Genomic DNA, 12,509 nt, shown 5'->3' with positions numbered 1-12,509 from the left:
GCAGGTGTAAAGAATGGACGGCTCACGTGACTCACGCTATCGTTTTTCAATTTACAAAGTAAATGCAGAGACTTCAATATACAAAGTGACCTTCAGAGGCCGATGATGTTTTTGAAAACTGTGAGTAGAATAAAGGACTTGCACACTCAGGGGAGGCAGTACACCCACCTGGCTGGGGAAACTGTGACTTTGATGGTAACTGGCATCCAGGTCTGACAGAGAACTGTTGAGACCCAGTGAGAACAAAATGGTTATGAGTGTGGTGCAGGTTCCCACACTGAGGACAGAAGGTACCAGAAGACTCTAGACACTGGGCCCGAACCTGGGGTGGGCACAGCAGCCAGAATGCACTTATCTCTACCAGCAGAGGTGACATCCTCAGGGAGCTCCAAGGCCTTGATGAGTAGGAGCCAAGGAGGGCAAAATGGCGGACACTGTGGCTACACAAGTGATTGTTGAAATCATCTGGGGAGCGGTGGGGGTATTTTCTTGGTAAAGGTGGCTGAAGAACTAATTTTATGGATTTTCTTCTGACTCTGTGTCTCTGTAGACTGGAACAACCTGGAAAACACAAGCTATAGTCATTAAAAGGATGTTCTACAAAGACCATAGAAGTTTGGAGAAGAGGAACAAAAATACCCATGATCCTATGACCCTCACATGATTATCTTCATTTTCACATAATCTTATTAAAAGGAAAATAAACCTAATGGGGTCAGAGGACCGTTTCACTTTGCATGGATCATGGTCATTTTCCATGTGCCTACACCATCCCGATACTCATTAAATAGCTGCTTAGTAGACCACTAGCTGGTTGTACATTCATTTCTTCAACAACTGCCTCACTGTGGACCATTTAGATTATTTCCATTTCTTTGATATTCTGAGTAAATGCAACAAAAACCATCAACATCCTTCTTTTTCCTTCTTTGAAATTGCTCTATTCTTTCTGGATTTTAACTTACAGCAAAAGAAATACGGGTGGATGTGTGTGTGTGTGTGTGTGTGTGTGTGTGTGTGTGTGTGTGTGTGTTTGGGGTGGGGTATATTTAATTTAATTTTACTTTATTTTATTTTTAGAGAGGGAGGGAGAGAGAGAGAGAAAAAGAGAGAGAATCTTAAGCAGGTTCCACACCCAGCACAGAGCCTGACATGAGCTTGATCTCACAACCCTGAGACCATGACCTGAGCCAAAATCAAGAGTCTGATGCTTAACCGACTGAGCTACCCAATGCCCCTGGGGGTGGGGTGCATTTTAAAGTATACTCTCCATGTTGATCTCCGTGGTTGTTATGCATGTTGTCAGCCATTTTTTGTGTGCATGGTTTCCAATTTCTCATCCTTACACCTGTCTTGGAAGGACATGGCAGTGTCAACTGAGCCTGCTTTACTTCTCTGATTTTTAAAACAAATGTTCTGATGAAATTGCTTCTAAAACCAATCTATAACCTGACTAACAGAGATCCAGAGATATGTTCCCTTATTGATTAATTAATTAGACAAATATTTATTGAGCATCTACTATGTGCCTGACACTGTGGTAGGTACTGGGAATACAGCAATAAAACAGACAAAAATCTCTACCCTAATGGATCTGACATCCTAGTGGGTGAGACAGAACCAATAAACAAATAGATAAGTAATGTAATTCCAAATAATGATAAGCCTGAGAGGAAAAGTAAAGCAAGAAAAAGGATAGAGAGCCATGGAGGAGCTTTTTAAGAGAATGGTCAGGGCAGTCTCTGAGCAGATGATGCTGGAGTCAAATGAGCTGAAAGGTCTAGCCATCCTTTTTGGAAGAAGAGTGAGCCAGGCATAAGAAGCAGCAGGTGCAAAGCCCCTGAGGTAGGAGTGAGTTTAGTGTTTCCAAGGAATAGCAAGGAAGGCAATGAGGCTGGAGTGTAATGAGTAAGTGAGGGGGTGGTGTTAAGAGTTGAGGTCAGAGAGGTGGGACTGATAATGAGGATGTCTAGGGGAAGGTCTGTCCAGCAAGGGCTTTGTGTATGGTGGAGAATTTGGGGCAGATACTCCCTCATCTGGAGCTCCTGATTCTGGTTCTGTGGGAGGGCACATCTTAGAGCAGTAGAAAGATACAAACAGATCATTTTAATAAATCCTTTCAGAACCCCGAACCCGGGGGAAATTAGTGAGGCAATTTTTTTTCTCTTTTTTTTGCTTGACCTCTGCTTTATTTATCTTCAGGACTCACAATAATTTGAAAATGCTGAAAAGAAATACTCAAGGTACCTGGAAATCTAGCTAAGTGGTCAAGATTCTTTCCTCTGGCTCTTCAACCTGAGACAGAAAAGAAGGATGGTGTTTTTATGCTTCTGTTTGTTAAAAAAAAATGAACGTAGAATATCTTTCTCTCATCTTCCCTTTCCTATTATCTGTGATTGGCTGAACTTGAGAACAAAGACGCCATTTGGGCTCTGTCGGTTGGGGTGCATTGTGTAAAGGTTTTCTCACTTTGTAGGAGAGAGACGTTACAGCAAGATTTTGCTAAAGCAAATGTTGGGATAGTGAATTCTGTCCACTCTGTGGCTGCTGGTCTTGTTGAGACTTGAGTGGTCCCTGGTCAGGGCAGGCCAGGTCCGGCCTCTTAAACCAAGGTCTAGAGGTCTGAGCAAGCACAGGAACCTGCAGGGAAGTTCGCTCTGTCTCAGCCTGGCGAGGAGCTCATTCCAGAGATGACTACGGTTCCGCCACTAATTCAGTGTGTGATCTTGTGTGAGCTTATTATCTGTAAAATCGGAGTCGGGGTAGGGGAGGGTGTGTGCTGGGCAAGAATGATAGCCATTGGCCTTCTCCACTTGTGAATTCCAATGGATTGACACAAAGGAGCCCTTAGAACAGCCTTCATTAGCAAAGCGGGGAGTGCACGCAGCAGGAACACCTGCAGGAAGATAGGGACTGGGGCAGAGGTCCTGCCAACTGAAGGGGTTCAAGAGGATCAGCTAAAGAAAGGGGGATGGTGAGGGGCACAGGAAGGTGGAGAGAAGTGAGTGGGGAGGAGGCTGGAGGGGAGGATGTGGAGGGAGGAAGCGGGCATCATGGCTTTCCCATGTGTGTGAGTTTCCCAGGCTTCTTTGAAGCAGAGCTCAAGGAGCTAATTCAGTCTCATTCAGACTCATCCAGATGAGTCTCCAAGCCCCTTCTCTGCCAGACTCTAGGCGTCTGCTCTAGACGACCTCATAAAAAGTTGGGAACCAATTGCTTCAACGTTGGCACAGCCACATGTGGGCAGAGCGCACGACATGTCCCTGAGCCTCTCTGAGCTCCAGCTTCCTCTTTGGAAAGCAGGGTCACCTTGCTTGTAGTGTTGGGACAACGTCCTGAGCTGGTGCTCACGAGTCACCTTGTACAGAGTCCTGCCCCCCAGGGAAGGTCAGAAAATGTGCTTTTCCTTTCCCTTTCCTGCATGAGGAAGAACTGCGAAAGACTTTGAAACAAGCAAAGGGGATTAGTGGGTGTCCTTTCAGTGGAACTCTGGGCATTGATCCCATGCTGTTGAAGTCTGTGTTTCTGCCTGGGCTGCTTTGTAAGCCAGAGAAAACTGACAGTCCTGCAAATAATTCTTGTCTATAGAAACCTAAGCGAATATTGTCCCCGAAAAATATAACTACTTTCTGTCCTGGATAATAGATTATTCCAAACATTACATTTTATTGGCCTAAAGATACAACCCAGTTTTGTGTCTATAAGTAAATTCATTTCAGCATTCTTGACTGCTTCTATGTGTCTGTCCTTCAGATTCCCCTTTGAAATGATATAACATCTTACTGGTCTCTTTAGTTAAATGACATCTTTGATGTGTGTTCATTTATATTTGTATGACTCACGTCTTTGTCTTTGAAAATGATATTTTACCACCCACTTCCCTGATGATTTATAAATCACTAGTTCAGATCAGACCTTTGTCACCCATTCCCCACTGCTGATTTAATATTAAATTCCAAGTCTTTCACTATCCCCCACCCCAACACACACACACACACACACACACACACACACACACACACACACGCAACCCCATCTATACCCAAGATCCCCTACACACCCAGGGGGGGAAAAACCAAACCAGTGGTTTTTGCAAGATGTGTGTGTTCTGCACTAAAAACATATGCATCAGGTATTTGGCCAGCGCTTGGACCCCTGAGATACAAAGCAGTCTTTAAGACCAAACTGTAGGGACTGAATGAGGTACTGACCTCATGAGGGGACAATATAATGTGCTGTCTATGCAGAGTCTAAGTTTTACACTGAATGTTAACTTCAGTTCAAGTTAAAGAATTGCAAAGTCCTCTTCCTCTGAGGACGTTCCTGGCATCCTCTTTCTACCACCAAGGAAGCTGGCACTAAGGGCCTGCATGCTCGCCCTGGGCTGAGGATGGCCCATCTGGGACCATTATAGATTTGCCAACATTCTTTCCAATATCTGTTCCTTTGGGGCTGCATGTCCGGCTGCATCAGGCCACCTGGGGCCTTTGCTGGATAAGAACCTGAGGTTCCTGGAAGCCTTGGCAGGAGGCATGGCAAGGCTGCACCGTGGGTGGCTGGTGTCAGATTATCTCTGGGTGCCCCCTTGAAATAGTTTCTTTTATGGATCTCTACGGAGACCCAGTGGAGGGACTGGCCCAAAAAAGGAGAGCTTCTGCTCCAGATAGCTGCTAGAATCACCCAACATGCCCTGAAATATGTCTCTGAAATATGGTGAGACCCAGGGGACTGTAATCACAGGCTCCTCTCTAGACCACTGCCACCCCAAGTGTGGTCTAGGCCCCTGGTATCACCCGGGAACTTGCTCAGGCCCAAGGCCAGACTTGTTGAATCAGGATGTGTGGGTTACAAGATTCCTTGGTGTTTCATATGTACTCCAGAGTCTGGAAGGGGGGGGGTGATGGAGGTCACACTACCTGGGAGCGATCAAGTCTGTGAATCTCATTAGCTGGGGAGCTGTGGGCCAGTCACTTCCACCTCTCAAGGCCTGTTTCCCCATCTATAAAAGAACAATGACCTCTGTGCCACGGGGCCGTGGAGAGATCCAAGGGATGTGAAAGCACTGACCAGCCTTGCCCCATAATTTGTTTGAAGGCCAAGAGAACCCGGAAAGAAATCCTGGTGTGGGATGGGGTTGGTACATCCTGTGGGGCTGGGCAGAGGGAAGGAAGGGTCCATCCCAAGCTGCCTTTCTGGTCTTTATGCAGACAAATGAGCGCTCACTACCAGCAGGGCACATTCTCTTTTTGCAGTGGAGCCCAGCTGGGGCCAGGGCTGGCCAGGGCTGGGCCATGCAGCTGACCCGGAAGGCCCTTTCACTGGCCACTCTGCCCAGCAGCAGAGAAGTCAGCCTGATGCCCAACCCTCGTCTCTCGAGCCCTCTCCGGAACCATCTACCGCAGGGATTTGTCCTGGGGCACCATGTATCCGGCTTCCCCTCCTTGAAGGTCCTGAGGATTAAATGGAGCGCTTTGTGCTCGATAGACACAGGGAACGAGGGGGCAGAATGAAATCATTTTAATAGCATAGCAACGCTTTAGGACCATGTGTCACAGACAAGGAAATGTTTTGTCTTCCATTCGTACAATTCTGATGAGGCGTGAGGTTGCACTGGACAATCTTACAGACATATGTTTCACATTGAAAACATAATAAATAGATACTTAAAATGTCAAACTTCAGAGACAATGAGTTATGAGAGTGATTGTTTTCTTATTCTGCCTCCTCTGAGCCAGGAGCTGGCTTCCTGGCGTGCTGACAAAGGTGGGGTCCCTTAGGAGGGGTACTCGTACTCCTCAGCACTGCGCCGGCCAAAATCCATCCAGCCCATGTAGTCCCGGTCGCTTATCCTGTGACTGGGGTCCACGTTCTGCAGGTTCTTAATGACGGACATTCGGCCAGAAGGAGCTACAAGGGCCAGGGGAAAGGAAACAGGGCCATTATGTTTAAGAGCATCACTAATTCAATCTGTAAAGGAGAACAATGGAAAAAGCCAGACAATATGTAACATGCACCTTCTTAAAGGTATCAAGGAGCTATCAAGTAGTGGGACTGCTGGACCAAAATCTAAGAGAAGGATCCAGGTCTGTGTAATCAGAGAGGGTAATATTTACTAGCCATGGGTATGGCTTCCAATCTGTAAGGATTTAAGTGGATTCACTGACTATGGTACCTGCCTCGCTTTCCCTTCTCCTAGGGGTGTTTTCTCTTACGTAGCTGGCTCTCAGCAGAGGCCCAGCAAGGATTTCCTTGGTACTTACCCATTTCTGAAGTTCGCCCCTTAGGATCCCAAGCATACTTGAGTACTCTTGTTAAGGTAACATAATTACAATATTTTAATGTTAGAATGGTTTTTTAAAAATGGAGTCAAGTCCCATTGCTAGACAAATACTGTTTAGAAATTAATTTGAAAGCTACCTTCTTTTTAAAAAATGATACTGAGAAAAAGGCACACTGTCAGATTAAAATCTTATGTCAGTAACACTCAATGAAGAATGGGCAGAGAGGTAATAAGCAGGTTATTTCATTTATTCCTTTTGACGAAAATGCAATAACAGAATGAGCAATGGGCCTTTGGGGATGGGAGTGAAGTCCTCAGGAACAGGATGATTCTCGTGTGTAATTCACACTGAGGGAGCAGGGACATGAAGAAGCAGTTTCTTTGGAGACATGTGACACAGTCCTGGCCCACAGATCACAGACAGTGGCCCTCTGGATATGAAATCAGTATAATGCCTTCTTCTGTGCAAGCTAAGGGACAAGAAAGGTCCCTCAGGGACCTCGAAGGGCAAAGCCCAGGGACTGGAAGAGCAGAGTGGGGGGAGATCGCTCCTCAGGGCCACTGTGTCCACCACTGCGTGTGATCTGGTATTCAGCCTTTCTGTATGAGGCTGCCCTTGCCGACTCCTGCCCACAGGCTGCAAAGAGTCAGACCATGGCTTATTTATTGGCAAATGACCTTGCAGGAGCAGTCCCTTTGTCTTATCGGATGACCAAGTAGAGCTAGCTACGTTAAAAACCAGAAACGATTATACAGAGCTATGTCCCCACCACCCCCACCTCAATCCCTTCCCAGCCTTGGAATCAAGGGTCAATCCAGCACATTCCAGCCCCCTTTGCAGATATCTCCAGCCTATGCAAAAGGAAAACAGACCTGGCTATTTAATTGTTCAACATTTTCAGGTGAAATATTAGTCCTTGCATTCAAAAAAACCTTGCCGATCCAGTTACTTGTACACAGTTACGGAAATAAGGCCCATCCTTCTGCCTGCTGCTGATGAATGCCCCCGCCAAGGGCTGGGCACAGGTCCAAATTCCAGTTAACGAAGGCAAAGTGGAAGCTTCGATGTGTGCAAGCAGCCCGGGTTGTGTGGGGGTATGGGGGGCACGGCGTTCAGCCCTGATAACTATGCTAGTTACACACCTCCGTTTCCCCATTCCACAGGCAGTTCTATGCCTTTATCAGGGTCCTCACTCACTTCCCCAGTGCCACACAAAGTAGGAACTACAACTGGTTTACAGAAGTGAATTGAAGGGGCTGGCTCCTTTAACCTTTAAAACCCTGAATGGGCAGTACAGCTGGGAAGCCGAATGGCTTCCAGACCATCCTGCAAGGGCAGGGCTTGAGCAGACTGTGAAATATGCAAAGTCACGTACATTACACATTCTCATAGAGCACTCCCCCCGCCCCACACCAACAAAGGGACTCACTAAGCAGGGCTTGTGTGAGGACTAACAGATGGTAAAGATGTTACAGATGTAGCATTAGAGCTTCCATGTGCAGGCGTGGGGCAGGTGTACCATAGATGCCCCTGCCCCCAACAGAACTGTTTCTCCTCAATCACTGAAAGTTCTGCAGACAATTCCTAATGAGAACTCTTGAGCCCTCCTCAAATACTACATTATCGTGTTTAGAATCTTCAAGCAAAAGTACTATAGTTGAGTAGATATCCAGTATGATCTCAAAATATGTAAAGTAGTCAAAGAAACTATATGGGTATAAATATTTATTCCTGGTTCATATTTGTCAAAGAGAAGAGTAGGATTGTTTTCCACCTAGTGTTCATCGTGGGTGTTGGCAGCTGAAGTCCCCAGGGCTGCCATTCCCACGTGGGCTTGTTTGGCACAACATTCTAAAGGCAAAGGGAGAAGGTGGCTGAGAAGAGATGCTAGGAAGAAACTTCCAACTAAGATTTGTAGTGTGAAGCCACTGTCAAGTGTCAGTTCTGGGGACGTAGTTTGGAACCTGGCTTCTTTCCCAGACCTGTTTCTGGTGGCTCTTTCCTGAAGGTGGGGAGGCGGTTTCAGATTATAGCTCAATGAAAAACCTGTGATGTTTCAGACTGGTCTGGCTGAAATTCAACCTATATCCAAGGACAGATACTAAATTACTTTGACACAGACAATCAATAGGAACTCAAAAAGTTTTCAGACTTTCTCTGTCATCTGACTATTTCCACATCTCTCAATTTAATTAGCCAGAAAGCAGAACAGAAGATGGTAGCTGGGACAATTTCCCAAAGAGAGGACAAAATATAACAAATCATCTTCTGTTGTTGTTGTTGTTGTTGTTGTTGTTGTTGTTTTTCCTTCTGAATTCCCCTGGTTGAAAAAGTTCCAATCTTACCTTCATATGAAACCATCGTAGACTCTGGAAAGCCAAGCCCATCATTTTCTCCTTGTCTAGTTAAGCCATGAGCTAAGGTTCAAATCCAGACCCTGGCAGATGTGAGGGTAAGAGAGCCTCCTGGGAAAGGAGCCCCCCCCCCTTCCCAGCAGCATTTTCTGTGGTTTATTGTCCAGCTGCGTTGGTCCAGGTTAGCACACTGCCCCACAGCCAGTGTGTTCACCATCAGTGTCCCTGTGAATCAAGCTGGTGGGAAAAAAAACCTGCCCCAGTCCCATTCATGGTTCCCAAGGACCCTAGAGATGCATGGGCTTCCCTCTGAATCACACAAAGCTAGAAGGGACCTAGGGGGAAGTCCAGCCTCATCCCTGCTTTACAGATGAGACAGGCCCAGAGAAGGGATAGGGCTGTCAGTGTGTCACCCAGCTAGTGAGCCCCCGGTAATCACCTTATTCCTGGAGACAGACTTTGATGCTGAGAAACCTGGCTTGCGCACTCCTGCTGCAATTGGGACCATCTCTCCAACAGCAAAATAAGAACAAACAGGTCTCTTGAGTAATCATTCTACATCACTGCCAAGGAGAACTCAAAACTGCCACTGGTTCTTTCCTCCTGTTACATACTTTGGTGAAAACTGACACATTGTCACTGCTTTTTCAACTGTTGCAGCCAGAACTCCAGAGCTTTCTCAGCATCGATCCCTTCCCGCTAGGGGTTTCCAAGTGTCACTGTCTGGGGGGCTCCTGGCTCCTCTGCATTTACAGTACTGGGTATTCAGTAGATTTGGAAACCACTTTAGAGTCAGTAATTTGCTCAGTAATTATCTTTTAATGTCTTCATAGTATGGATTTGAACTTAAACAGCAACACGTGCCAAAAACTAGTTTCAAGAAAGCTTTTTAAAAAAGGTTTTCCTTAATTAATGAAATCCTCCACATTCGCTCTCAGTTTGCTACAAAGGATGTCCAGAAAACCGTACTGTCCGGCGCCCCGCAACTTCAGGGGAAAAGAAAGTGAAAAACCTTTCAGCTTAACGCGTCGCCTTGTGTTTCCTTCCCAGGGGTTACCCATCTCCACCAGCCAGACGCCAGGAAAGAGGGTCCGGATTGGGAGGTCCGCGCGGGGTCAGAAGTGAGGGTAAGGACCCTGCAGATGAATGAGCATCCGTACCTTTCCGGGCCTGCTGGATGTACCTGGCCAGCAGCGCGCCCAGGTGCGCTCGGGGCTCGCCGTCCACCTTCTGCACTGCCCTCAGCTGCCTCCGGGGCGCCTCCTCCTCGCGCTGCGCCCCTGGGCCCGCCGGGTCCGCCGCAGGTATGGGCTGCGCCAGGGCGCCCGCCGCCAGTACCGCCAGCAGCACGCACAGGCACACGCCGCCGTTCATGGCTGCAGAGAGCAAAGCGGAGGGGAGTGAACGAAAAGGTGGTGTGTGTGTGGGGGGGCATCGCGGGCTCTCGCGGAGGCTCCAGGCACCTAGGGTACGGACAAGGGGGCTCAGGCCAAAGGCGCGGGGCTCCAGGCCCGCCTCACTGGTGCAAACACGAGGGCTCGCGAGGCGCCGACGTGAGCCAAGTGGCCACAGCACGCGAGTCCGGGCACACCCCGTTTGTCTTTTGGGTGAACCACACCCGGTGCCCGGGTAGCGAACAGAGACCCTGTCTTCTGCCCTGGCTAGCAGAAGAAATGTCTTCTGTTTTCCTTTCGTTTCAGAAAGTGTTGTTAAAGCGTCTGTCTTCTAACTGGAAAAGCAAGATATTAAAGCTGGGGAAATATCCTAAAGAGAAGACTCCGTGGGAGAAACGAGACTCTCGATAGCTAAAAAGCTTTCAGTGGGGGAAATAAAGGGTGAAAAAAGAGAAGCACAGCTTAAAATGAAGGAACAAAAAAAGAAAAGCCATATTTATAAAGTTTTTTAAGGTGCATACGGGAATTGGCTTTAAACTACCATGCAAAACACAGGAAGGGCTTTTAAAAAGTCAGAAATATGCACTCAGTCTTCTGTCCTTGGCAAAGCGCCACCGTGTTTTAGATCCACCACCAGATACGACACCCGCGTTTCTATCCCCAAAGCCTTGATTTTTTCTGCAATATTTAGAAAATGAATTTAAATCTTAAAACCTCTTGATAGTTTATTTGAAGAGATTGCGAAGTACACTGCACCTCTGTGTAACATCAAGCAAATCCCAATTTGCATGCTAATCCTAGCAGATAGATATTCCAGCGTTGCATACAGAAGAGAACAAAGCAGGCTCTTGGAAGTCTCTCAAGCAGCCCTACCCACCCAGACCTCCCTGTTGTTTCTGACTTCAAGAAATGTCTTTCGAGCTGTTGGGAAGAAGACACAGAAAACAGAAAAATAAAATGGAAGGGGCACAAAACTGAAAAGAGCATTCTCAAGCCAACTTGACACTTGGATCCCCCGCGGGAGATCGGGGAACCTACCTTCAGAGTAGGACGCAGCTGGCTTCGCGTTTCTACGGGAGTGGCGGGGAGCCGAGCCAAGTTCAGGTGGGCCGGCAGGACGCCGCCTCTTAAATAGCCCCTCCCGGCGCTGTCAGCCAGTCATCTGTTTACCCAGCGTTGACGCAGACCGGCAGCAACACGTGCTCAGAGGGCGGCCACTGGGGCGACAACCGATTGAAGTGGCTCCTGGGAGAGAGGGGGCAATGGCCCAGTGGAGCTGGGTTAACCCCTCCCGGCGGGTGTCGGGTGTCCAGCCCCTCTCTCTGTCGGAGGAGCTTCCTCTCCCAACTCTGTCCCGCTCCCTCTCCCTTTCCCATTCCAGGGTGGGAAACCTAGGTGTCGGGAATCTCCTCCAGGATGGTGTCCGCTTTGGGGACCGGAGGGACCGGAAAGGAAACCGGGAGCGGGGCGGGGGGCGGGGGGCGGGGTTGACTGGACAGGGCTGGGTGTTAGCAAAGTGTAATTCGGCGCTGGAGGGGGTGTTGGCCCCCCTCGGAGCATCGCAGGCAGCTCTGGGTATTTTTGGACCAGTGAGGGGGCTTCCTGGGGGAGGGAGGGGTCTCCACTTTCTTCTCAGATCCATGAAAAGCCCTGGAGGTTCTCCAGGACTCTGAGGGCAGGTGTTCCCGGTCAGTGAAACGGCTCCGGCCGCAGCTGGCTCTTGGAGTCCCGGGCCTCCGTTCACGCAGCCGTAAAGTGAGGATGACACCCCAGGACTTTGCTCAGAGTTTGGGAAAGGGCTGTGTTTTCCTCCGGGCCAAATTACTCCTGATCGCGGCGCATGCGGCTCCTGGTCGCCAAGTGGCGCCCGCGAGTGTCCCAAAGAGTCCAGTCTCCGCGCTCCCCTTCCGCAGCGGCATCGGCCCCTCCCACCTTCTTCCAGCCCGGGAGCACTCACACCCCGGCCGGATCCCCGCCCCAGCGCCGGCTGTTCGGCTTTGGCTTGAGGACCGCGCCCTGGTCACTCACCGCCCGCAGGGGGCAAGGGAGGCGCCGAGGGAGGCGCCCTGTGTCCTTCCCTATGCCTTCGCGCCCCTGGCTCCCGAGCGAGGCGACCGGTCTCAGTGCGCCGTGGTGACCAAACCCGTCTCAGCCCTGAGGCCGTTTGGGTGGGTGCTCAAGTTCTCCGCGTCTCCGCGAAAGGCACTGCCAATCCCATTTCCCAGACGGCAAACCGAGGCGTGAAGAGCTGCGCCTAGCCGCGGCTCCACTGCCTGCCCCTGGGCGCCTCGCGCACGTGCTTCCCAGTCCGAGACCTTCGGGTCGCATCCATCCCTCCTCCCGTCCCGGAACACTCCATTCCTTCCCTCCTTTCCCTCACGAAGGATTTGGAAGTGCTTCTTTCAAAACTGGCACCTGTGCTCAGCAGTGGGGTCCCGAGATGGCCGGACCGCGATGACTCTCGCAGGGAGTCTGGGGGG

General features: G+C 49.2%; 1 protein-coding gene across 1 annotated transcript; it reads right to left on the bottom strand.

The window, feature by feature from the left end:
• Positions 1-5,502: 5,502 nt before the first annotated feature.
• On the bottom strand, positions 5,503-11,125 carry CCK (cholecystokinin). Its single transcript, XM_008709882.2, has 3 exons — positions 11,068-11,125; positions 9,796-10,011; positions 5,503-5,907 (listed from the first exon to the last, which is right to left on the bottom strand). The coding sequence occupies exons 2-3, from the start codon at positions 10,007-10,009 to the stop codon at positions 5,774-5,776; spliced, it is 348 nt and encodes a 115-aa protein (XP_008708104.1). The 5' UTR covers positions 10,010-10,011; positions 11,068-11,125; the 3' UTR covers positions 5,503-5,773.
• Positions 11,126-12,509: the final 1,384 nt, after the last annotated feature.

This window comes from Ursus maritimus, unplaced genomic scaffold (genome assembly GCF_017311325.1).
Source record: "Ursus maritimus isolate PB19 unplaced genomic scaffold, ASM1731132v1 scaffold_20, whole genome shotgun sequence".
In the NCBI taxonomy this organism is placed as follows: domain Eukaryota; kingdom Metazoa; phylum Chordata; class Mammalia; order Carnivora; family Ursidae; genus Ursus; species Ursus maritimus.
This window is presented reverse-complemented; position numbering and strand designations above follow the sequence as displayed.

Excerpts from the sequence above, each read along its gene's own strand:
- CCK (XM_008709882.2), bottom strand. The coding sequence starts at position 10,009 with ATGAACGGCGGCGTGTGCCTGTGCGTGCTGCTGGCGGTACTGGCGGCG. Across the intron at positions 5,908-9,795 it reads CATCCAGCAGGCCCGGAAAG|CTCCTTCTGGCCGAATGTCC; the intron begins GTACGGATGCTC and ends TGGCCCTTGTAG.